Source organism: Acinonyx jubatus, chromosome C1 (genome assembly GCF_027475565.1).
Source record: "Acinonyx jubatus isolate Ajub_Pintada_27869175 chromosome C1, VMU_Ajub_asm_v1.0, whole genome shotgun sequence".
Taxonomy (NCBI): domain Eukaryota; kingdom Metazoa; phylum Chordata; class Mammalia; order Carnivora; family Felidae; genus Acinonyx; species Acinonyx jubatus.
In genome coordinates, this window is record NC_069381.1 from 193,257,484 (window position 1) to 193,284,561 (window position 27,078).

General features: G+C 33.8%; 1 protein-coding gene across 6 annotated transcripts in view; it reads right to left on the bottom strand.

Annotated features, from left to right (window-relative positions):
* ERBB4 (erb-b2 receptor tyrosine kinase 4) overlaps positions 1-27,078 on the bottom strand; it is a 1,120,478-nt gene that overhangs the window by 221,845 nt on the left and 871,555 nt on the right. For 2 of the 6 annotated variants that reach the window (XM_027051669.2, XM_027051654.2), the window contains exons 16-17: positions 26,708-26,752; positions 26,512-26,586 (exon numbers count right to left, since the gene is read on the bottom strand). In XM_027051669.2, coding sequence (XP_026907470.1) covers positions 26,512-26,586; positions 26,708-26,752 — 120 coding nt within the window. The remainder of the gene's footprint in view (positions 1-26,511; positions 26,587-26,707; positions 26,753-27,078) is intronic. The other 4 variants (XM_027051681.2, XM_027051663.2, XM_027051688.2 and 1 more) reach the window with 2 other exon arrangements.

Sequence of the window (27,078 nt, forward strand, 5' to 3'; positions counted from 1 at the left end):
CCCTGGCTCTCTGCCCCTCCTCCGTTTGCGCTGTCTGTCTCTCAAAAATAAATAAATGTTAAAACTAAATAAATAAAGTAGTCCCATTTTCAGAGGAGTCACAGACCAATTTTTTCTTTAAAGTTTATTTTGAGAGAGACAGAGCACAAATGAGGCAGAGAGAGAGAGAGAAAGAGAGGCAGAGGGGGCAGAGAGAGGGGCAGAGGATCCAAAATGGACTTGTGCTGACAGCAGAGAGCCTAATGCAGGGCTCAACTCCCAAAGCCATGAATCATGACCTGAGCCAAAGTCAGACGCTTAAACAACTGAGGCACCCAGGTGCCCCACAAACCATTTTTTTAAGTAATGATTTGTCTTGTTCTCTTTATATATAATTTTGTACATGAAGCATCTTAAAAATATTTTGCATGTATTTTTTAGACATCCCAATTCCTACCTTAGACGAAAAACCTTTTTTTTTTTTTTTTTTTTTTTTTACATAAAACACTGGACGGGGTAAGGAAATGTCTTTCTTAAGACCTATTACTCCTTTTAATTTAGACGAAATGTTTTCTACCTTTTTTGCCCTGCTGGCAGCCTTATTTCCCTCTCTGGGGATCTCCAAATATTCCAGAGGAGTTGGCAGCCTTGAAAAATTCTTGACATTTGGATGGAGTGAGATGGGGGGGTGGGGGGCACCGAGAATTTAAGAAACAGGTACAGTCCTGAGGAAGATGTCAGAATTTGGGACATCCATGTAGGGTCATTGAACATTTCCTGCATAATTAAAGAACAAAGATACTTTTACTAGGTGTTTTATGTGTGTTATGTCAAATAGTTCTTCCAACATAATGGATTGTGTGTGATGAATCTGAGGTAGGTTACATAACTTGCCTAAGGTCAAAAACATTCTAAGTGGATAATCAGGATTTGAATCTTGGCATGTTTTGCTCCAAAGCTTTTTCTGTTTCCATTAACAAATGATTATATGAGTTTATTACATCAATGGAACAGAATAGGTTTTCAGAAATAAACCCATGCATATATGGTCCATTAATTTATAACAAAGGAGCTAAGAATATAAAAAGGGGAAAGGGCAGTCTCATCAATAAATAATGTGGGGAAAACAGGACAACCACATGCAAAAGAATGAAACTGGACCACTTTCTTACATCATATACAAAAAATAATTCTAAATAGAATAGAAACTTGAATGTAAGAGACCTGAAACCACAAAACTCCTAGAAAACTAAACAAAACAAAAACAGGTGTCAACTCCTTGACTTGGGTCTTGACAGTGATATTTTGGATTTGACCCCAACAACAAATGCAACAAAAGCAAAAATCAGCAATGGGTCTAAATCAAACTTAAAAGCTTCTACACAGCAAAGGAAACCACAGGGGAAAAAATGAAAAGGCAACTTACTGAATAAGAGAAAATATTTACAAATCATAGCCAATAATGAGTTACAATCTAAAATATATGAAGAAAATGCAGCTACGTGGATGGAACTAGAGAGTATTAAGCTAAGCGAAATTAGTCAGAGAAAGACAAATATGATATGACTTCACTCATATGAGGACTTTAAGATACAAAACAGATTAACATAAGAGAAGGGAAGAAAAAATAATATAAAAACAGGGAGGGGGACAAAAACATAAGAGATTCTTAAATATGGAGAACAAACAGGGTTACTGGAGGGGTTGTGGGAGGGGGGATGGGCTAAATGGGTAAGGGGCATTTAGAATCTACTACTGAAATCATTGTTGCACTATACACTAACAAAATTGGATGTAAACTAAAAAAAAATAAATTAAATTAAAAATTAAAAAATTAAAATTTAAAAATTTAAATTTAAATTTAAAAATTTAAAAATTTAATTTAAAATAAAAATTTAAAATATAAAAACTAAAAAAAAATTACTTTAGTGCCTGATTATCTTGCTCCTTGCTACTCAGAATTTTTCTATTAAGTGCAAGATGGCATTCTCAATTTCCTATGATTATTTTGTTGCCTAATATTAACCTTTATCATTTTAATCAAAAGAATGAGAACTACTTTTCTCATTAATAAAATGAATCACTATCATTTGGTAATCTGTTGAAACTTGCATAAAAGATTTGGAAGCAAATGGATAGTAAAACATTATTTTGGTTAAAAAAATAAATAAAATAAAATAAAATAATAAAATAAAATAAAGTAAAATAAATGAAGAATTAATACAACTCAGTGCAAAAAAAAAACAATTAAAAAACAGGCAGAGAGGGGCGTCTGAGTGGCTCAGTTGGTTAGGCATACAACTCTTGATTTTCGCTCAGGTCATGATCTCATGTTGAGATTGAGCCCCATATCAGGCTCTGTGCTGGGCATGGAGTCTGCTTAAGATTCTCTCTCTCCTTTTCCTTCTGTGCCTCCCCCACTTGTGTGTTCAGTCTCTCTCTCTCTCTCAAAAAGAAAACAAAAAGAAAAACAAGAAAAACAACAACAACAAAACCACTTCCTTACTTCTAAAAAGTAAATAAAGTGCTCCTGTTAAAAAAAAGGGGGGGGCAGAGAATTTAAATAGACTTTTTTCTAAGAAAAGATACAGAGGAGGCCAATAGGAACATGAAAAGATGTTCAACATCATTAATCTTCAGGGAAATGCCAATTAAAACCACAATGAGATATCATGTGACACCAGTTAGAATGACAATTATCAAAAAGACAAGAAATAATAAAGCAATTTCACTTCTGGATATTTATCCCCCAAAAATGAAAAAAAAAATCAAAAATATATATGCACCCCCAGGTTTATTGCAGCATTACTTACAGTATCCAAGATACAGAAACATTGTAAGTGTCCATCAACAGATGAATGGATATAGAAGATGTGGTGTATATATATATATATATATATATATATATATATATATAATGGAATATTATTCAGCTATAAAAAGGATTAAATCTTGCCATTTACAACAACTGGATGGACCTTGAAAGAATTACACAGAGTGAACTAAGACAAAGACAAATACCACATAATCCATTTACATGTTGATTCTAAAACTAAAACAAACAAACAAACAACACAAAACAAGCTTACAGATATAGAAAACAGATTGATAATTACCAGGGGCAGAAGGTTGGGGGAAGCAAAATGGGTAAAGGGTTAGGAGTCAAAGGTATAAACGTACAGTTATAAAATATATAGATATGGGGATGTAATGCACAGCATGATGACTACAGTTAATAATACTGTGTTGCATATTTGAAAGTTGTTAAAAGAGTAAATCTTAAAAGATTTCATCATAAGAGACAATTTGGTAACTATATATGGTGACTGATATTAACTAGACCTATAGCAGTGATCATTTTGCAGTAATATAAATATCAAATCATTATGTTGTACACTGGAAACTAAATAATGCTTTATATCAATTCTATCTCAAAAATGTTAAATGTTTAGAAAGAATAGTTTACAGTTTTCTCCTTTTAAATAAGGAGTAATAGATTTATAAAATGTAGTATTTTAAAATTTCACATACTTGAAAAATAAACGTAAGATCACCCACACAAAATAGGTTACAGAGATTTTTCTGGCAACAGGTTGAAAGGTAGATAAGAGTGAAAAAGAAGATGTTTTCAAGACTAGTTAGGTGACCATTTTAATAGTTCTCATCAGTGGCAATGAGGGGCAGAGTAGGGAAGTATAGAGGACAAGACAGAAAAGTATCACAGCAGTAGATATTATAAAAAGTACAAACTCAACAATGATAAGACACAAAGGAGGAGTCCCACCCTTAAGTGAGTAGGCTGATGATGCCATTTACAGACATGAGAAAATCAGGAGAAAGACAACATTTGGAAGGGAGTAGTATTGAGTTCTTCTGGATCTATGGATTTGAGGTGCTGAAGGGTATACATTTCTGTATCTGGGACACTAGGTGGCTCATTCGGTTGAACATCCAACTCTTGATTTCGGCTCAGGACATATCTCACAGTTGGTGAGATTGAGCCATGCATCGGGTTCTGTGCTGTCAGTTTGGAGCCTGCTTGGGATTCTCTCTCCCCCTCTCTTTCTGCCCCTCCCTTACTTGTGCTCTCTCTCCTCAAATAAATAAATAAACTTAAAAAAATTTTCTGTATCCACTTATTTCTCCTCTAATTTCAAGGTAGATATCTGTGTTGATTTTATTAATATCTTTACCTTTTTAATTAAAGACAGTCACAGATACCATAATGTCTTTTTCTTTGTATTTTTCCAATAATTTATTTTTTCTCTGGGAATACTAAACATGCAAAGGATAACATGCATGATTCAAGAGAATTTTTTCTTTTCTTTTTTCCTTTTTTTTCTGAGAGACTGTTATTTAACATTGATTTCTCTCATTAAGGTAGATTCTGCTGTTTCAACCTAGTTTTGTTAATATATTTTTACTAGCCTTTTGAGACCAATCATTTGTAGGAAAAATACAGTTTTAAAATATTTAATGCATTTAAGGGGCGCCTGGGTGGCTCAGTCGGTTGAGTGTCCGACTTCAACTCAGATCATGATCTCGCGGTCTTTGGGTCAGAGCCTCGCGTAGGGCTCTGTGCTGACAGCTCAAAGCCTGGAGGCTTTGAATTCTGTGTCTCCCTCTCTCTAACCCTTCCCGACTCACGCTTTGCCTCTCTCTCTGAAAAATAAATAAATATTAAAAAATTGTTTAGGGGTGCCCGGGTGGCTCAGTCTTTAGGCATCCAACTTGGGCTCAGAGCATGATCTCATGGTTTGTGGGTTCAAGCCCCACATGGGGCTCTGTGCTGACAGCTCAGAGAGTGGAGCCTGCTTCAGATTCTGTGTTTCCCTCTCTCTCTGCCCTCCCCCTGCTCATGCTCTGTCTCTCTCTCCCTGTCAAAAATAAGCAAACATTAAAAAAAATAAAATAAAAACATTGTTTACAAACTAATGCATTGAAATATCCTGTTCATACTGTTGAATATGAACACCTTTGCCTTGGGTAACACAGGCTGGATGTAGTCAGATGCCTTTGTAAGCCTATATGGACACCTTTGTTAATTTTGAGCCTTACTGGCATTCCTTTTTAGAGAATTTAAAGTTTGGCATTAAAAATTAAAACTTAAAGAAAGTTATTTAATTGAAAAGTATAGTTAAATATAACTATTCTGAAAGAGGCCAGTTCATAATTTTTAAGATTTGGTAATGTCCATAACAACCTTATGTTTCAGATATAAAGTACTAAGTGCTAATAAAAGGCTTCAATCTTATTGCCATGTCTGTGACACAATTCATTCAATTTTGCTGTTATATTTACAAGAGTATTTCTCCTTAGCACTCTGTGTCTCATTTGTACATTCCCAGACTAAATGTGATTTCATTATTTATAATTATTCCTCTTGGATTATTTTTATTTCTAGGTAAATTATAAGCCCCATAAGGTTAGTAACCATTATTTCTACTTTTTTTTTATTGCTCTACACCTTTTAATAACATTCCCTAAAAAATTCTCAACAGTCATCATTAAATTAATCAAACTGCAAATGAGATATTTAGGTGATAGTATATTTAAGACAAATGCAATTGCTCCACTTGATGAGATTTTTTAGTATTTGATGAGACTTTTTAGTATTTGGGACAATTATGAAAATAGCAAAATGTTTTTTGCATTTATCTCCTAAATAATTATCTGTAATCGTACATTTCACTTACAATCTCTTGATTCTTGAACTAATTGCCATTACATTTTTATTCTCTACCTCTCCATGTAATCAGCTCTTGTCAAAGTTACCAATGGTTTCCTTATTGTTAAATCAGAGTCATTTCTTAGACCTAATCTTAAGCAATCACTTAATAACGTTTCATATGAGTGATCATGTCCCCTTTCTTAAAACACTTGAATTCCATCACACCACTTTTCTCTAGTTTCTCTTGATCTGTCTGGCCAGTCCTTTCCAGTCCCTTTTGCTTCTTCGTCCTTACCTCTCTGACCTCTAAATGAGGAAGGGTCCCAGGACTTAAATATTTCTCCACTTACACATTTACTTCATAGTGATATCACCTATCTATTTATGTAATGATACACAATTTTATATCTTCAGTCTAGGCCCCTCCTTTGAATTCATGTACAGTTGACCTTTGGACAATGCAGGGGTTGGAATGCTCACTTCCTCTGCACTGTCAAACATCCATGTATAACTTGACTCCCCAAAAACTTGACTACTAATATCTTCCTTCCTAATATGACCACAAGCCATACCAACATAAACAGTCAATTAACACATATTTTTGTGTTATGTATTATATACCATATTCTTATACAGTAAGCTGAAGAAAATTGTTTAAAAAAAACATAAGGAAGAGAGAATACATTTATAGTACTCTACTATACAAAAACATCCACATATAAGTAGACTTGCACAGTGCAAACTCATGTTGTTCAAGGATCAATTGTGCATTCAATTGCCTACTTGCCAATACCACTTAGATATTTAATTTCTCAGCTTTAGCCACTCCAAAATAAACTTCATTCCAACACCCCTTTCCCCCAAAAAAGCATTTCCTACTTCTCCCCGATTCTCTATTTTGGCAAATGGTAATTTTATCTTTCTATTTTCCTCCACATTCCACATATTAAAGCTGGCAAAAAATTAACAAACACATAATTAGATTCTTGCTCATTTACTACTCTTTTCTTCTTTCCTTAAATATAATTTATCATTTTGAGGACAAATATTCATTTATTTTTAATCTATAACATTTACTGCTAACATATCCCATAGCATATACTGATTTCTAGTATAATTTACTTTATTTAGGAGTTCTAGAATTAAGTTGTCCTTTTGAGGGTTTTATTAGCATGAGCAATGTATAACTTTCAAATAACTTTAGGAAGGGAAATAGCTATGTGCACATATTCAGAGCTTAAAGGTAAAATAATGACATTTCTAACAGTACAAATATAAGTTTTTTAAGTGCTGAAATTATGTCACAGACATCTTTATATTTCTTTGGGGACTAGTTTATTGTGTCTTAAAAAGAAGCACTGAATAAATGATTATTACAAAAATACATAATTAAATGAATAGCTTACTTATATATTTACATACTTTTTATGTTAAATCAACTCTTTAAAAGAACATACATTTTCAACAGTTTCAGAGCTTCCTATATATTTTTAAGCTTAAAAAAACACAATTCTAAAAGATTTCTAATGAAAAGAAAATGGGAAGAGTTATTTATTTAATGCTCCTCTGATTCAAGCAGATACATGTTTAATATTTGCTTATTCCTGATTTCAAAGTTGTTTGCAAAATGGCATTTTCTCCAAAAAAATGGTAAAAATGAATCCTCAGATCAGTTATTATTCTTATTTGCTTGTTGCACCCCTCACCACTCTGCATCAAAGCCCCTGGTTGACTAATCCAACTGTCATTCCTAACCCCCTGCTCCCCAGCACCTTCTAATCTAATGATTTAAAAAAAAAAAATTTTAACGTTTATTTATTTTCGAGACAGAGAGAGACAGAGCATGAACAGGGGAGGAGCAGAGAGAGAGGGAGACACAGAATCTGAAACAGGCTCCAGGCTCTGAGCTGTCAGCACAGAGCCTGACGCGGGGCTCGAACTCACAGACCGTGAGATCATGACCTGAGCCGAAGTCGGACGCTTAACCAACCAAGCCACCCAGGCGCCCCTAATCTAGTGATTTTTAAAAAGCTACATAACTTCCGTATTCTCACTGTATCTTGGTGTGAATATATAACTAATTTCTCTTCAATGGGAGGAAAGCAGAAGTCGGCTAACAGAACTCTGAGATAGAACAGGTACAATTGATGGAACCTGTCCCTCCACTTCTGTCTGTGAATATAGTGTTTATCTTGCTATCTTGCTACCAAAACAGAAAGATAAGAACATGACATTGACTATAGCCCTCATGTTACTGATCCATGTAGTCAATGACGACACCCCCCTCACTTCTAGGCTTCTGTTTTATTTATTCTTACTTATTTTAGTTTTGCTATTATTATTATTTTTAAGACTTCTGTATTTTAAAGAATATCAGAATAATTTAAAGAATAGTGTTGAAACCACTATTGTCAGGCTTTATTTTACTTGTAGTCAAGTAAGGTCCTAAACAAAAAAGGAACTATGCCCAGATATTCCAAGTTTTCCTTCTTTTCTTGCATTGAACTGTTAAAAACATTATCCCAAGATAACCAAATTAAACAAAAATTAACATTTATTTATTATTGAGAGACAGAGAGAGAAAGAGTGTGAGCAGGGGAGGGGCAGAGAGAGAGGGAGACACAGAATCTGAAGCAGGTTCTAGGCTCTGAGCTGTCAGCACAGAGCCCGAAGCGGAGCTCGAACTCAAAAACCATGAGATCGTGACCTGAACCGAAGTCGGACGCTTAACCGACTGAGCCACCCAGGTGCCCCTCAAGATATCAAATTTTTAAAAACAAAAGATGAAACAAATGTCCTTTCCTTTCCAAATAACAGTTAATAACGGTTGTTTCTAGTATGTCTGCTTAATTAACCTAGCTTCCTACTTATTCATTATGCTGTACCTACATCAGTCTTGACTGACACTTTTAGGGGGATGCGAAATGTCCTATACTTTTACAAGTAAACACTAAGTAGAAGCTTGTAAAGCTTCCTCAAGAATGTAGTTTCTGAACTGTGTTGTAATAAAGAGCACAGCACGTTCACTGTCCTATTTTTAAGTAATGATAAAGTTCAAAAGTAGTAAAATGTTTTTCCAACTTACATATAAATCTCAAGTAAATATATGGGAAGATTAATAAAGAGAACATGAAGAAAATACATTTTTTCATTAGCATTTAACTTGGGAAAACTCTAATATCTAACTTTTCTAATTTCTGGGTCCATAGTACATTGGAAGTAATCCAAGGGGGAGAAATGAGAGGGTGAGACTGTTCCTATCTCTTTAAAAATACTACACAGGGGACTTGGAGAAAAGACAAATCTTTTGCAAAAATGTTTGGTCATTGCACCCCACTTTAATGTTTTTAGCATAGAATGAACCACTCTTCTATTCTAAGGGGAGTTTTGTTGTGACTGAGTTCACAGAAATGCATTTTAAAGCATCTAATAACAATGTTTAGCAATATAACTCCTTTGTAAACTTATATAAATGCCCAATCCTTAATTAGAACACATTTCTAATTATGAGGAAACCCATTTTTTTTCCTAAAGCCATTGTGGAGATGTTATAAACTTGCAGATGTTCTGAATACAGATTTAGAGCCCATATATATGTGTGTGTGTATATATATATATATATATATATATATATATATATATATATTTCAAACAACAATGAAATAATATAATAGCAAAAAAATCTTACACTTACACTTTGCCTGCAATTTCTTGAACATGTAAAAGAAATCACTATGACTGTGGCAAACAAACACATCTACATGAACCAGATTCTCTTCCTAGCCAGAATATTAATTTTTTAAATGTGTTTAAACACATTTTAAACATATTGCTGTTATTGAAATTATGTATACTATTAACAGTAGGTCATATTTGATGCTATGTATTTCTTTGGACAGCCAGGAGAGGATATATCAAAATCTCTTTATTTTGCATATGGTCATTATGGAAATAATCTAAAAGTAGTATGGATTAGACAGATCAATTTTAAATTTCCTGACCGATGCATTTCTATTAACTTTCTTCTTGGTCTTTTCCTTTTTCAGACTAAATATCTTTATGTTTCCATCTGAGATACTACCCAAGCAAATGGCTTAACTTTACTTATAATCATACCATCCACGTTCATGCAAATTTTCAGTTTTTCTTAGGGCAAGTAGAAAGAACAAGAGATAGCAGTAAATAGTCCCTAACTTCATTCTCTGACAGTGAGTTGATTATTGGAAAACACTATCATCTCCTCTTGAGTATATTTTGGGATTACTGAATATAGTAGTACTTTAGCGACTGACAAACTAGTCAAAACAAACAAAACGATCTAAACAACACAACTGTAATTTTAAGATGGTATACAACAGGCACAAACTTGTAAAATTCATGCCAGTTATTCATTATATCAAGTAATGATAGTAAATAAGGAGAGCAAGAGCACAAGAGAGGGAGAAAGGGAGAGAAAAAAAAAAGAGAAGCCCTTTGAAGCAATATATTCTTAGTATTTTTGAAAAAGTTTAAGCATTACTATGACTTACTAAGTCATAGTTTTTGTTAATGTTTTATTTATTTATTATTTCAAACCTATTAAATTGCTAAAATATTAAAGATCTATTCATGTATATCTGAACATCTGGGATTACCTACAATCAATTAGGAAATCAACAAACTTTTAAAAAAGGTTAAACTTCCTTATCTATTAAGTAAGTCCTCTCTAGAACATGATTGATGGCACCATAAAGAAAACAAATGTGGAGCACCTGGGTGGTGCTCAAGTCATTCTCTCATGGGTTAATGAGTTCGAGCTCCACATCAGGCTCTCTGCTGTCAGCATAGAGCCCTCTTCAGATCCTGTCTCCCTCACTCTCTGCCCCTCCAATGCTTGTATGTGCACTCTCTCTCAAAAGTAAATAAACATTAAAAAGAAAGAAAGATGGGGTGCCTGCATCACTCAGTGTCTGACTGAGCATCTGACTTTGGCTCAGGTCATGATCTCATGGTTGGTGAGTTCGAGCCCCGTGCCTAGCTCTGAGCTGACTGCTTGAAGCCTGGAGTCTGTTTCGGATTCTGTGTCTCCCTCTCTTTGCCTTCCTCCGCTCGTGCTCTGTCTCTCTCCCTCTCAAAAATAAATGAACATTAAAAAAAAATTAAAAAAAGAAAGAAAACAATAAACTTATTAGAAGAAATTTCTAAATCATTAATTTCTTGGCAACTTTTGGTCAAAGACTTTCAGCCACGCTCTAATGGAACTCAACTGATTTTAGATAAACATAAAAATGATTTGCTATAGGGGCCTCTGTGTGACTCAGTTGGTTAAGCTTCCGACTCTTGGTTTCCTGAGTTTTAGCTCCACATCAGGCTCTGGGCTGACAGTGCAGAGCCTGGTTAAGATTCTCTCTCTCTCCCTCTCTCTGCCCCTCCCCCCCCCTTGTGCTGTCTCTGTCTCTTTCAAAACAAATAAACTTTAAAAAATGCTTTGCTATAAATTATATATGTGTATATGTGTATGTATATGTGTATATGTATATGTGTGTGTATATATATATATATATAATTAAAATGAGACTGTAATTCAAATGTTTTCTAACTCAAATGCTTAGTTCCATAATTTTTAATGTGTTGCTTATCTGGCTTTTTGAACCATGTTTAGCAAATTTGAATGATAAAATTGAATAGTCCCATGTACTTTAGTTGACATCTCTCTAAATATACTTTATATAATGTCAGATACACACACATACATGCTATTTTCTAATTTGTAAAAATCATAAAATTAGGAATTGCTTATCTTTAAATACAGGATCAGTAGTAAATCAATGCTAAGGAAAATAATGCAACCATTAAAAGGAGTTATAGCTCTTGATGTAGAAAGCTATCTAGAATATATCAGTAAGGGAGTTGAGTAACCTTATGAGCAATGTGTGGATTCTGTTGCCATACAAAACCTTTATTACTGTAAATAGGTATTAGTACATGGATAAAGACGTGGAAGAATAAACATACATATATACACACATACATCTATATTTAAACACGGGGAATGGTTTTTTTTTGTAATTTTAAATTGTATTTTAAAATACATTGAAGACAATAATTAATATTAAAGAAAAACAGGAAGAAGAAAAAAGGGAAAAAAACTGAATTATAGCTGGTGAGTTTTAACCAATAGGATGGTGAATTCTACCTTTACTTGCTTTAGATTTGAAACAGGCATATAGTTCACATGGCTAAAACAAGAATCACTGCTTGAGGATAGATTTAATTACATCAGAACAATCAGACTCACAGATATTTTATTTGGAAGAGACTATTTATCATAATGCCTTACTTAAGAGCATTTCAAAAGCATGAAATAGGAAAAACATTTCCATATAATTTCCTGATATATTAATGTTCTGTACCTGCACGATTGCACACACACATACAAAATTGATGATGTTTGTTGTAATGATGTAATTTGGAGTAATTGTTATATATCAGCATATTGAAATTATCACTACAGATATTGAAATCTTTTAATTTCTCAGAACACATACAGGATGCTGTTAGATTCTGATTAAATATTTAACAGTCTTCTAATTTAATGAGTCTGGAGTCTCTGATAGCAAACCACAACCTGTTATTTTCCATGCAAAAATAAAAGAGGGTGACCTTCAGTTGAATACATGTAAAGCTACACATTGCAAATTATTGATGACTTGAGGATTAGTATCAGGATATTCTGAATGCAAAAATTAGCACAGCTTCTATTTGAAACTAATATCCCAACCCTTTACACATGCACACACACTAAACACTATCTTCTTTTTTGGCAAGATGAATTTATAGCTTCATAGAGAATACTGAAGGGAAAGTCCCTCAGCCTTTGCCCATCTATCTGCATCCTTCTCCATCCTGTATTTATTCTCTCCTAATGGTTGCAGGGTTTTGATCTCCAAGTGTAGTCCTTTCACATTTCCTTTGTGCCTAATACTAGCTTCTTCAGGAAAATGCTATGATTGATGATCTCTTCTCTCTCCTGTATCTCTAGCCTTTCACTCTCTACAGGGCCTTCCCAAACAGACTCAAATTTCATCCATCTTCAAACTATTTTTCTCTTAATAATATTCCCTCTCTATTTCCCTCTCCCTTTTCCTTCACATGTAAATTTCCCATGAGATAGCAACACTTGACTAAATTTCCACAATTTTAATTCACTTTGACTCTACGTCTACATATGGAGAGGCTTCCATATCTCTATGTTAAAATTTCCCATTTAGCATCGCTTGGATCTGTAAAAATCACCCCAAATTTAGCACAACCAAAAACAAATTCATGTTGAGTTTAGTACCCTTCCACTTGTGCCACCTCAACATTCATTTTAGTTTGCAAGCCAGAATAATTAATAATCATGTCTTCCCTTAATTACTTCATATCCATTTAATCACCAGGCCCAGTAATTAATTTTAAACTCTAAATATTTGTTGAAACTTCCCACTTCTCTCCATCTTTATCCAGCTTCCTGGTTTCCCAATTCCCTGCTTATTCACTGCCAATAGTCTCAACCACCCATTCGCATTCATTGTACTAGCTATATATATATATATATATATATATATATATATATATATACATATATACATATATATGTATACATATATGTATGTGTGCATACATGTATACATATATACATATATATGTATATATATATACACACACACACATATATATATATCAATAACTGTACCACCTCCAGAATCCTTATTTCAAGCATTCTACTTGCACATTTTCAGCTTCTCTCTTTTCCGTATGCCTACACTGGTATCCCTACATCAACAATGCGTGATAATGCTGGGAACTACAGCCATTGACCCTACCGTGTTTTCATTGTACATCAATCTCCCTTATAAACCAATTTCTCTCATTATGCAACTCAGTTTTTGTTACCTTTTGCTGTTGTCATTTATTTTCATATATCCTTAACACACTGGTCTCTACTTTCTGTCTTAAGTACTCACCTGGCAAAACTTCAATCCTGGGTAAACCCAATTTCCAAGTACCCATGCTTAAATTGGAACAATCATACCATAGCTGAATTAAACATAACAATGCTAACTGGAATCACTGTAATCTATAACCAGAAATCTCAAGTGGACCATCAGCACTCCCAGCATTACTATACTTCTAGGATGATGTACTTCTACTTTTGGTAGACTATCAAATCTTGTCTTTCCTAAAATTCCCAATATTGCCTCCCATACTCTCATCTAAGATGATGACATAATCTTACATTTCGTTTACATTGCCTCATTTTCTTCACCATCAAATCCACTATCTACCTGCATATTTACCTAGACACTCTGAATCCCTTCCAGTTAAAATGGTCACACAATCTCTACTTCTTTCTATGACCACTTTAGTACTGAATTCCATCTCTTCTGATAACTAAAGAAAATTTTGCCTGAAGTTGTTCATTATTTTCTGGAACATAATTCTCTTCTTTCTTTTCAATCATTCTCATCAGTTTATTTATTTATTTTTTAACATTTATTTATTATTGAGAGATAGAGAGACACAGAGCGTGAGCAGGGAAGGGGCAGAGAGAGGAGACACAGAATCCGAAGCAGGCTCCAGGGTCTGAGCTGTCAGCACAGAACCTGACGTGGGGCTCGAACTCACAAACTGTGAGATCATGACCTGAGCCAAAGTCGGTCGCCTAACCCACTGAGCCACCAAGGCGCCCCCATTCTCATAAGTTTATAAATATGTTACAATGTTTCCCAGCTAAGGCAAAACAACCCAAAAACTCTTTTCTCTTTATTTCATCATTTCCTTCCATTGTAGCATTTCACTCCCCTCTGTCTAGGCACATTTTGTTCACTTGGCTTCAGGCATTTTTTTTTTCCTGGCTTTCCTCCTACCCCTAATCCCTCTGTTTCAATCTCCTTTGCAATTATATTATATTCTCCTCTCTTCTTCCCTTTAAATAATGGAGTAGCCTAAAGTTCATTGCTCAGTTTTCTTACCCATCTCCACTTTCTGCTTGTGGAATTTCATCCAGTGTTATGGATATAAATATGACCGACAATTCAGTCCCCAATCTTGAGCTGCAGAGTGTTATAATTATCTGCTCATGCAAAATTTTCACTCAGATATCAAATAAACATCTCAAGCTTATCACAGCCCCAACATGACTTTTCATTTCTCCCCCAAAAGAAAATTGGTTCTACTTTTTCTGAGTCTTCATTTTAGTTTATGATATCACCTTTCATCCAGTTACTTAGGTCAAAAACCCAGGTATCACTGTTTATATTTTTATTCTCCTTACCACAACCACACCAATGAATCTATTTACAGTATTCTTCATAGTAAATAATCATGCAAATATATAATTATAAACTGTATTTTCTCTTCCACTCTATTGTAAATTTTACAGTATTAGGGATTATGTTAATTTTCTCTCCATTCTTTCCTCAGTTCCTAACATGGAGTAAACCTAACGGATATTTACTGGCTGGTTTTATATATATAAGAATGTGGTTTTTTTTTATTCTTTCAAAAACAAATAAAATATGGTATGTTTGATTGTATCAACAGTGGGAAATTTTTTTAGCAGAAATCACTTTTCACCTTATCAAACAGAACAAAGTGACTATATATATATATATATATATAGTCTAGGATTCATGCTCTACCATCTGAACTCATTTCTATTCTCAATCAACTTTGCCCCATCCCACACATTCTACAGTATGAATTAGAAAGGAAAATCTAAATGAAAAGCCTGATAAAACCCAGCACTATATTATCTGTTATTTTATTGCTGAGTGTTCATGAAATTTTGATTCTTATTTCCATCCTTGATAGGTAAATCTGGGGGTAACGGCATTATGGAATAAGTGTCAGGTCTCATGGAAGTGGTTTTCATATGGGACCATTATGGTTTTAACAAATCTCTCCAGAATTTATAAATAACTTCCGCATTAGAAAATATTTTTTTAATTGAGCTTACATTTATTTGTAAATGTCTTAGATTAGTCACTGCTACATTAATAATATAAAAATTATATTTACATTATGTTACCATTACACAGGCTTATGTGCTTAAATCATGGGAAGCATTGTTCTATCTTAACCAAGCAATACAGATGTATTAATCTAAAATATACTGTTTGAGGGCAAGCAATATAAAATCCTATACATTGCAGGAAGGCTTGATAGGTAAAAGGACTGAAAGAAAAGACAATGGATAAAATTGTTTAAGTAGGCTATAAAATACTCAATCATCCTCATCATAAGAATAGCTCTTAAATCTTTTTCCATTTGGGAACCAGCCTAGTAGAAAGAAAGAAATGTGGTCCTTAGAATCAATCAGACACACTAAAGCTAAAATCTTTGCTCTGCCATTTACTAGCTAAGTGATCTTTGGTAAGTTGCCTAATTAGTCTGAACCTGTTTCCTCATTTGTAAACCTATAATGGTAATAACTATTTTTATATGCTTATCATGAAAATTAGGTGTGATAATGTAGCACACCTGGTATATATTGGGATTTTTCTTTTAAAGAATGGCATAAATAAGCTCTAAATATGAGATGATTTTATAAAAAGCAACACTATTCTGGGAAAAAAGCAAGATCTGGTTTTGGTTGATTTGGTGCTTTGGTTTTCCCATTGGTCCTTTCATTCTTGGTACATAGAACAATGGTGCTAGCCACTCTTGGATTTGAACTTGGTATTTGAACTTTGGGAAGTGGGATCCAGAGGTTCAAGAATGAAGACACTTTGGAAAAGGAATTTTCTTTGCTCATTGAAAAAAATCTTTTTCATTTCAACAAGTAAACTTTTTATGGTGAGAGGTTTTTGCTATTGCTGTTCTATTTTTACTCTACTAAAAGTAACTATAATTATTCCATAAATGACTCAAGCATATGGAATGCTTTACTCTGGGCAATCGAACAGAATGCCCTAAAAACTGCAATGGCTACGAGCATTCAGAGTTTATTAGAGGTGGGTTTCCCTTTCCTTAACATTCATTCTTTAGTACTGAGTTACTGTGAAATTATAATGAAATTATATCACTTTGGGTTTGAGGGCGGATGGTAAAGGAGAATGAAATCACTGTGAGGAATTTCGTTGGTAAATCAAAGTGTTCTCTGTTAATTAGCTTCTGCCTACATACATAGTATGGAAAAATAATTGTATGTTTATGAAAGAATGATTAGTTAGGAAATGTGTTTAGGTAATAAAAAAAAGCATGAAGAGAGCAATTTGAGTTAATATCTACACATCATTTTATGTAACCACATCACAGAAGGGGGTCTCACTTAATTAGATTCCTTTAGTTAAATAGGAAATATAAAAAAAGAAAAGATACTTAGGGTCTAATACAATGTGTTCCTAAGTTAAATGGGGGGATAGTTTTGATTCTTTTCTGAATATATATATACACACATATATATCAAACATAAAAATAGAAACTTTAACTTACCCTTAAAAATTCTTCCTGGTTAAGTGTTTTTCCTTCATGACACAAAAATTGAAACAATATTTTAATAGAAATACTGGCTACAAAATGCAATTTTAAGGGAAGCTACACAATTCCAAACCTTGAGTGACTTTTAATTTAAAACATAGACAATTCTAAATCAGACCCAAATTATCATAATTTAGTCTGCTCTTGTGGAAGTTCATAAGATCTGTGTGCTTATATAAATTAAATATACAGGTATATGCAATCGGTTCAGGCAAACAAATGTGTTCCTTGGATCTGTCTAACTCATCCCCTCTGCAATCTACTGCAGATGATAAACACCCTTCTAGATGTTAAACAGATGATAAACACCCTTCACATTCTAGAATCAAAATCTGTTACCTCCAGAGTGGGAGGCAAAAAAAACAAAACAAAACAAAAAACCCTGTAATTTGTTTATATTACATTTTATTTCATCCTTTTATTTATTTAAAAAAAATTAATGTTTATTTTTGAGACAGGGTCAGAGCATGAACGGGGAAGGGTCAGAGAGAAAGGGAGACACAGAATCTGAAACAGGCTCCAGGCTCAGCTGAGATCACGACCTGAGCTGAAGTCGGATACTTAACCGACTGAGCCACCCAGGCACCCCTTATTTCGTCCTTTTAAATACCTATCATAAATACTATCTATATAATTGCATAGATTAGTACGTAATGAAAGGTTTTTTTTTTTTAAGGTGTTGGTAACAGTATTCAAAGATTTGTGACAATTCTACAGCCGCACTGCCCAACAGATATGTAACGCAAGTCAATATGTTATTTAAAATATTCTAGGGGTGTGTGAGAGATGAAATTAGTTACAACAGAATTTTCATTCAATATATCCAAAATTATTAACATTTCAACATGTAATCAATTGACAAATTTTTAATGAGATACTTTACATTCCTTTTTCATTCCATGTCTTTAAAATCCAATGTTCCTTTTACAATCAGATCACACCTCAGTTTGTCTTCACCATATTTAAAGTGCTCAATGACCAGATGTGGTTAGCAGTTAACATATTGGACAGAACAGGTCTAGAGAACTCTTGGGGAAAACTCACCGTCTGAAAATAAATGAAAAGGCCATAAATTTGGTGTTAATATTGGGATGGTTTGATCCTAACTATATATGTCCGTTACTGGTCACAAATGGAGTACTGAATACTCAGAGCCAACATGTACATTGAGACCTCATCCTACAGCATATAACTGTACAAAGAATCCCTGATTTTGGTTCTAAAGCAATACTTAATTGCTTGCTTCTGGCTCTTTTTGTAAAAAACAAGGAATAAATTATTTGAAGATAGTAACACATTTCTCTCAGACTTAAAGTTATCCTTATATGGCAAAGTTGTGTGAGTCACAGAAATTTAAATTCCTTCCATGCAAGTCAAGACAAAAATATGTGAAGGATCACTGTAAATGTTATATGTGTGGAGCTCTTGGGTGGCTTAGTCAGTTAGGAGTCTGACTTCAGCTCATGTCCTGATCTCCAGTGCATGAGTTCCAGCCCCTGCTTTGGATCCTCTGTCTCCCTCTCTCTCTGCCCCTGTCCCGTTCATATTCTCTCTCTCTCTCTCTCTCTCTCTCTCTCTCTCTCTCTCTCCAAAAAAATAAACATTTTTTAAAAGGAAATATGTGTGAAAATAAATAAACGAAAAACCTTACTAAAAATGAGCTGCAAAGCGCTGAAGGAGGAATTCTCAAGCACTACCACTCAGACCCCAAACAGAAGGAAGCTTACTTTACATATCCAGGCAGGAGGAAAGAATTTCTCCTCACCTGGCAACAACCCAGCCAATGAGAAGCTGTCACACTCTGCCAATGAGAAGCCAACACCAGCTTGAACAGTTTGAAACAGCCCCTCCTAACTTCTTCCTTGCCTCCATAAAAGCAAGCCCCTCTCCTCTCATCTGAATCTGCCAATGATTTGCCATATTTTGCCCTGAATTGCAATTCTCTGGTATTTCCAAATAAACTCATTTTTTATGGTGAAGTAGCTGAACTCTTGTTTTGTGTTTTTTTTAAGGTTAACGGATGCTTAAGTCACCATGATAGATGCTGTAGGCAGAATTAGAAGATGGGTCTCTGCTATATAAGGATTCCATCCTATGGTATATAAACACACCTTCTCCCAGTTATTCAGTCAAACACTAATCTAGGTGCTACTCTAGGGGATTCAGCAGATGTAATTAAGGTACCAAATCATTTGATTTTAAGATTCAATCAGGTGGGTCTGATCTAATCACATGAGCTTTTAAATCTGGATATAGAGGTCAGAAAAATGAAAACTAAGAGATTAAAAAATGAATAGGTTTGGATGCACAATTGTCTTGGAATATAGAGCGGGCCACATGACAAAGAATGTGCTTGGCAATGAACACAATAAAATAGGAGTCCTACTACCAGGACCCACAACTCAAACAACCTGAATGAACTTGGGAAAGAACTCCAACCTCTAGATGAAACACACCCCAGACAGAATCTTGATTTCAGCCCAGTGAGATCCTAAAAAGAGAACACAGCCAAGCCATTCCTGTATATTTACCTACAGAACTGCGCTTATGTCTTGTTTTTTGAGCTGCTAAATTCATGGCAATTATTCACAGTAATAGAAAACTATATAGCAATTGAGCAATTCCTTCACTTTACCTAATTACAGAGTTGTTATTGTTTTTTTCAATCCTTAACATTTTAGTTATCGAATATATAATCCATATATACAATATTTTGAATTTCCAAATAGGTTTGGGGGTAAATTATGATAGTTTTAGATGCTAATTCACCAAAATTGTCACACTGAAGAAGTTTATTTTAATACATTCGCTTTTTTTATCTGTAACATTTTAATTAATTTTTATTTATTTTTTTATTGAATTATAGCTGATACTCAATGCCACATTCGTTTCAGGCATATATGCTATATTCACCACATAGCATTCAGGTGAATATGCTATATTTACCACAGTGGAGCTACCATCTGTCATGATACACTATTACAATACCATCAATATAATCCCTATGATGTACCTTCAATCCCTGTAATTTATTCATTCTGTCACCAGAATACATTCACTGTTATATAATTATTTTTTTCTGTCAAACACTGAAATAATTTCACATACAAACTAAGCTTGCTTTTAAGGACTGACCACAAGGGGTATGTATAAGATCAAAGATAATATGCTATATGTGGTAAGCCTCATCATATTATAGCATATTAATTCCAAATCATGCTATCAATAGTATTTGAGCACTCACTTCCATGGAAAGGCATTACTTTATGACTCTCCCTAGTTTACTGATAACTTGTGTCAGATGTTAGCAGGGGACCAAGTCAGATGTTTTCTTTCTATGTACATACATATAACTTGTTCAATATATTTACTTCTTAGTTCTTTGACAGAATAAGGTAATTTCTCTTTATTGGGAATTATATTGTTCATTTTGCTATATGCTACTTTTTCACTTCCTTTGCATTTTGTCAAAGAGTATATAAAATACCTATAAACGTTTGCAAAGCTTTTTTATTTTTGCTTGGTTGAAATTATAGGTGGCTCTTCATTGAAAAGTTATTTTTTAGAAATGAGATCTTATGAAATAGAATTTAATATTCCTGGGATAATAAAATCCCAATTAAAAATCCTGAGTAATACTAATCATATACTTACATCTCTAAATTGTATTTTATATGAAAATAATGCCAGGGTCAAATCTTGGAGTAGTACATATGAGTACTTTTAAAACTATAAATATCTGCCTAAAGACAGGGGCAGGGCTTCAGGACCATATTTTACTTGTTTGCTTTCATATTTAATAAAAGACATTGGATTTTAGTAATGAATTTCAGCAACATTTAAGGTACTTTGAGATCATAGAGTATAAGCAGTCCTGACATCTTTACAAATCAGAGATTAATAGTTACAGAACACTGTAAATTCTACACCAGAGAATGATGCTCATAGGAAAGACTGAAGAAGTATTCATAATGGATCACTCAACTCACCGAATTTTTTATCTGACCCTTAACTAGCATAATAAGCATCTTCTCAGTTCAATAATGCTATTTTTAGATTTTCTATTACAGTCCAAAGTCAATGCTCTTAAAAAATCTCTTTTGACTTTCAACCACAAGTATGACTTTTTCTGGTCACATTTTTACAGTTAGCATGCTTGAGTATAATATTAATGTTCCTAGGATCCCTAAAAGCTTTGGTAACAATGTGTGGGCATTTCGATATTGAAACAAAGCCACTGATGCAACCTTATGCCATTAAATACTTCTACTTAAAGTCACCATGTGAAACTCCATGAACAGTAATTAACAAAAACTGAACTGTTTTGCTCTTGCAATTCTTTGGTAACTTTTGGTATTTTATATGTACTGGAAACTGTGGGACACAAATCAGCTGGAAAAGAAGAAATTCACACACTCTCCTTCACCTCTTTGAACTCTCTTAAATTCAAAAGTAAATTTAATATACAGAATGTGGTGGACTGAGGATAGACTTATAATAAAAAGCCTGTGTACTTTTATTTATTGGACTTAAGGATCATAACATAACTGCCACTCATCTGAGGAAACCATCTATGGGCTATTTTGACCATTTGATACGGACATAAGTTATGAACCAAGTTCCTTGAGGGCAAACAAACAAAGAAAAAAGATTGTGCCATTTGTGAAAGCGGTGCCAAGAATATCACATCTTCTCCCTCATCTATCACACACGGGTCACACTGCTAAAGAATAAACTGTTATGTGACCTCTTAGGTAATAACCACCACACCAGAAAGTAAAAGTGTGATACAGGCATTAAAATGTGACAGGAATATAAAACGTTTCAAATATCTGCCCAGATGAGATTTAGAGAATTAAACTGATTTCAGTTACCTTACTTCATATTGTGAAGTGTCTAGAATAACTGAATTGGAGCAGATAGCCAGATAAAAAATTTTGAACAGAAATCTAGTACTTCTCACAATTCCTGTCACAAATTCAAAAAGAATTATTAGTTTATATTTTGGGCTTCTAACTAATAAAAAGAAATGCTTTGCCAATAGAGCCTTTGCTTGTTTAGATGAACACATGTTGGCCCTGATGGAGTGAGAGACTAAGATTATAAAAAGCTTGGGATATATGGTTGGCAAAGAAACTAAAATAGAATAGAACTAAATGCTTTGTTCTATTACAATCTATATGAAAATAGCATATGTGCAAACTCAAATAAATAGCATAAAAATGAATAATAAAAAAAACTTGCTGAACACATTTTTTCATAAGATTCTTTATAAGAAAAAGAAGAACATCCAAGTAAACGTTAGTTGTAAGGCATTGAATTCAGATAAGGAAAATACGGAAAAGGCCTGAAATTCAAGTATTATTTTCATTACAAGTAGAATATTCTAGGAGATTACAGGTAAAAGAAAATCAACAACAACAGCAACGATCTTTTCCATCCTATCCTATCTTCCTGGAAGAAATTCCAGCAACAGCCTGTAAGGTAAATGGAGTGTGGAAAACCAATTCACAAATTGCAGGCTTGGGAAAGAGTAACACTGCTTAGAAAATGAAAGTCGATCAAGATTGGAAGCATTTCACCTGTTTTCATTTAAATCTTCAATCTTTTTTCCTTCTGGTTTAGGAAACAGAATACAACATAATGGAGCAGTAGGGAGTATGAATCCTAAATATTTTGAAATGGCCACATTGCCATGTTCAGTGCAATTTTGTGTGACTAAAAAAAACTAGGCATTTGGGTAATCTCCCAGTTAAAACATAGTTTACAAAACTGAAAGCAATTACTTTCTACCATGTTTTTTTTTATCTCCCTATTATGTAAGATTTACTTTAATCAATTAAGACGGAGGCATAAGAAAAACATTCACAGAATTTAAAAATGGAAAATAAACTGAAATATTACTAAGCTAGTCGCCTGCTTTCAATTAACTGTGTACCCACCACATTTCAGAGAGGTAAACATTTACTGAAAAAAGCATTTACCTGAAAAAAAGGTAAGATTTATTACTTTCACTTCTCATCCAATCCATGTCAAAATGTTCCATGGTCATAAACACTTTTCAAGGTGTCCAAGCTAAATCTTTCTTGTAAATTCCAAACTGCTTATAAGCAGCCTATGACAAGTCCATTAATTCTGACAAGTCAACACAACTGAAGAGTCATACTGCTTTAAATTTAAGTTCGAAAGAAATATTAATTAAATATATCCAGAGTTTCTAAAAGGAATACTTAGCTCCCTACTACCAATTTTTTTAAGTCATCATGCTTAGAAGTAGGATGCACAATTTAGATGCTTAAAAGCTTAGAAATTCTGATATACCAGTTTTGTAGTCAATAAACTATTGGATTTATGCCCTGCTGATACATAAATATTTGTGCCCTGCTGATAGCATATATATATGCTAGTAGAACATAACCTCATGAGATTTTTAAAAAAGATTTTTTTCCAATATTTCAACTAGAGATGTAACTACCACCAATGAATATATATACTTGATAATATCTCCTAACCATTTAATCATCATACCAATATTATGAGGTATAAGAATTTCCATTTTAAAAATTATCAAATTATCATCCCATTTTACAGACAAGAAACATGGCAGAGCAAATACTTGAACCCAGGCTTTCACATTCAAAAACTTCTTCTCTTTACTTGTACAAAGGCCTACAGATGATTTTTCATAGGAATCATGGGCTGAATTGTGCTGAATTGTACTCTATTACTGGACATGGTCACCTACCTACTTATGACAAAGCTAATCTGAATTAGGTATTAGTCTGAGAATACAGGAAATGGCCTGAGAGCCCAGGCAAGTAATAGGATTGAAAATTCCCAAAACATGTTGGAAATATTAAATCTATAGTAAGATACACTATGATTTTGAGTTATACAACCTTAATTACCAGAATTGAAAACCACTAGGGATCTACCACTATGGTTTTAACTCTTTCTCTGTCTCTTCATATGCCTCTGCCTGTGACCTACTGCCAAAGATACCAGTGGACCTCTTAAAACAGTGATTCCTGAGGTGAAGAAATAAATGCCCTCCCTTCCGCCAAGTGACCCACCAGAAGGAGTAGAGGTATAAGTCAAACTTTCCTGGGTGACTTTGAGAGATTTTCCTACTCCCCCTAGGAGTTATGTTCCCCCATGTCCAACATTTAAAATCATTTGATATATAGCAAAATAATAAATAACAACATTTACTGGGTGATATTTGAGCTAGGCATATTCTATGGACTCCATCAATGCTCACAACCAATTTGTAAACTATATTAACATTCCTATTTTATACATGAAGAAAGTAAGGCTCAGATAATTAAGGAACTTACCCAAGGTTACATATCTAAAAAATGATAGAGCCTTGCTCTGAACCTAGAAAATCTGATTCCAAAGACAGCACACTTAGTCACCACATTATATTGCCTCTCATTAGTTGGCTGGAATAATTATAAGAAAGTCATTAAAACGATGTGAAAACACTCTTCATAATGATGGTGCAGTGACTCAACCAAAGTCTCAAGGAGGAAAATTATTTCATAAATATAGAAACAATATAAAATGGGTCTTGGCTTATAAAACTGAGCTTTGGGCCTTAAGACATGCACTTTCTCTTTCTCTCTCTCTTGCTGATTTTTCCATACTTTAAACTTTGCTCTAAAGAACTGTATTAACTAGTCTGAATTGATCCCAAGTGTCAAAGTGCCACTGTTGTATAAATCATTTACTTCTACTGCACCCTTTAAAAAAAAAAGAATTTATTTTTAATAGAATTAAATAACCTTTTAATAAGAGATAACACTTACTTGATATTTTCCAAAAACTTTTAAAAGGCAAATATCATACAAATGAAAAATTATGACTAAATGTAATGACATAGATGGACCTCATAAATATAACATTGAGCAAAAGAGGCCAGGGACAAAGAATACATATATATGATTCAATTTATATAAAGTGCAAAAACAGGCAAACTCCTGTTAGCACTCAGGACAATGGTTCCCTTGGAGTGGAGCACAAGGGTGTTTCTGTTTCTACTACTATTCTGTTTCGTGATCTGGCTGATGGTTATATAAACGTTTCATTCGAAGAAATTCACTGAGTTTTAACCTATGTTTTGTATACTTTTATACTGTTAAATTTTATGTTAAATTTGAATTTAAAAATGTACATTAAAAGGCAATATTTCATCCCAAACTGTAATCTTGCTTATTGTAATTTAGCACTACTTTCTCACTTCCAGAAGATACAATACTTGTTTCATAAAGAAAGCAAACAGTACTTCTACGTAACATTGTAAATTACTATGTTCCTAAAATGAAATGTTTTAAGTCTAATTTATTGAAGTCTAATTTATAGACAGTAAAATTCATTTTTAATGTGCTTAACCATGATATTTGACAAGCACATACATTCGTGTACCCATCACCACTGTCAAGAGAGAGAACGGTTCCATCACCCTCCTCCAAAATTCCCTCATGTCCCTTGCCAGGCTTACCCGGCAACACTACCACAAGCAACACTGATCAATTTTCTGTCCCTACAGTTTTGCCTCTTCCAGAATTAATACCACATAAATTGAATCATCTGGTATGTATTCTTTTTAAGTATAGCTTCTTTCATTTAGCAAAATGCACTTGAGATCCATCTGTGTTTTGCATGTATCAATAGTTTGTTCGTTTCTATTGCTGAGTAGCACTGCAATGTATGGATATATCACAAATGAAGAACATTTGAGTAGTTTCCAGTTTTGGGTGATTTTGAGTAAAGCCACTATAAACCTTCATGCATGGGTTTTTGTATGAATCTGAGTGATATATTTTGTTTTGTTTTGTTTTGTTTTGTTTTGTTTTGTTTTCATTCCAACTTGTACTTTTACCTGCACAAAATATTTTCTATAGTGCTTTTAGTCTATGGTAATTCAGAAGCCTACAGAATACTATACCAACCAGCTCAAAACAATATAAGATCAGAAAAGGAATCAAATTAAACAAGAAACATCTTACGAAAATAGATCAACTTTTATAAATTCCTCTCTTAAAAATGTTTAGTTTTGCAATAATCTACAAAATTAATTTTAAAAATTCTCTTAAAGTTCTGGGTTAATAATTTGAAATCCTGTTTAAATTGTACAAAATTGAAAACCAATGACACTACTAATTTGGATGCTAAAATCATAATCAGTAAAGAAAAAAGAGGTAAGGAATGTGGTTTGAAAAGTAGTGTTATATGCCTATTTCATAACTCCCTAATTTAACATATTATCAATTTCACCCAACTGGTTAGTAGTTTGTAAACATGATAATTTGAAAAGGATTTGAGTGACAAAATGGAAACATGGTAGATGTTACCTAGCATGTTGTGGTAAAGTGGAATGGCCCGTCCAAGGATAGTAAATGCAGTCATGACTAGTGGGGCCGCTACACCTGCAGGCAATTACAGAACAGAAAACATCATTCTCCATTCACAGCGGCATGCGCACACATGCACCAGTGCTCACACACGGAGCCTTGGAGGAAGAACATGGGAAGCAAGCACACCAAGTACCTATCCATCAGGCCGATGCAGTCTTCAATACGTGAGCCTATGCACCTGCAGAAGATCCAAATTTAAAAAATACAAGGAAAGAAAAATTAGTCACTTAAAAAAAATCAGTCAGATAAACACTAATTGTGTCAAATTCATAATTACGGTTATTAGACAATTTTGGAACACTGTGAATTTAAAGCCAGTGAGAAGATTATTGCCTGATGGATACAAAGAAATAGGTTGCAAATACCACCCTCATGGAATGCAAAGAAACATGTCCACAGTAAAGGAAACTGTACCCTGTTTCTGTGGATAACTTCTAAACACATATAACTCACTTCCAATACTCAATTCATTTGCATCATGAGTACATGTCTTGCTGAATGACT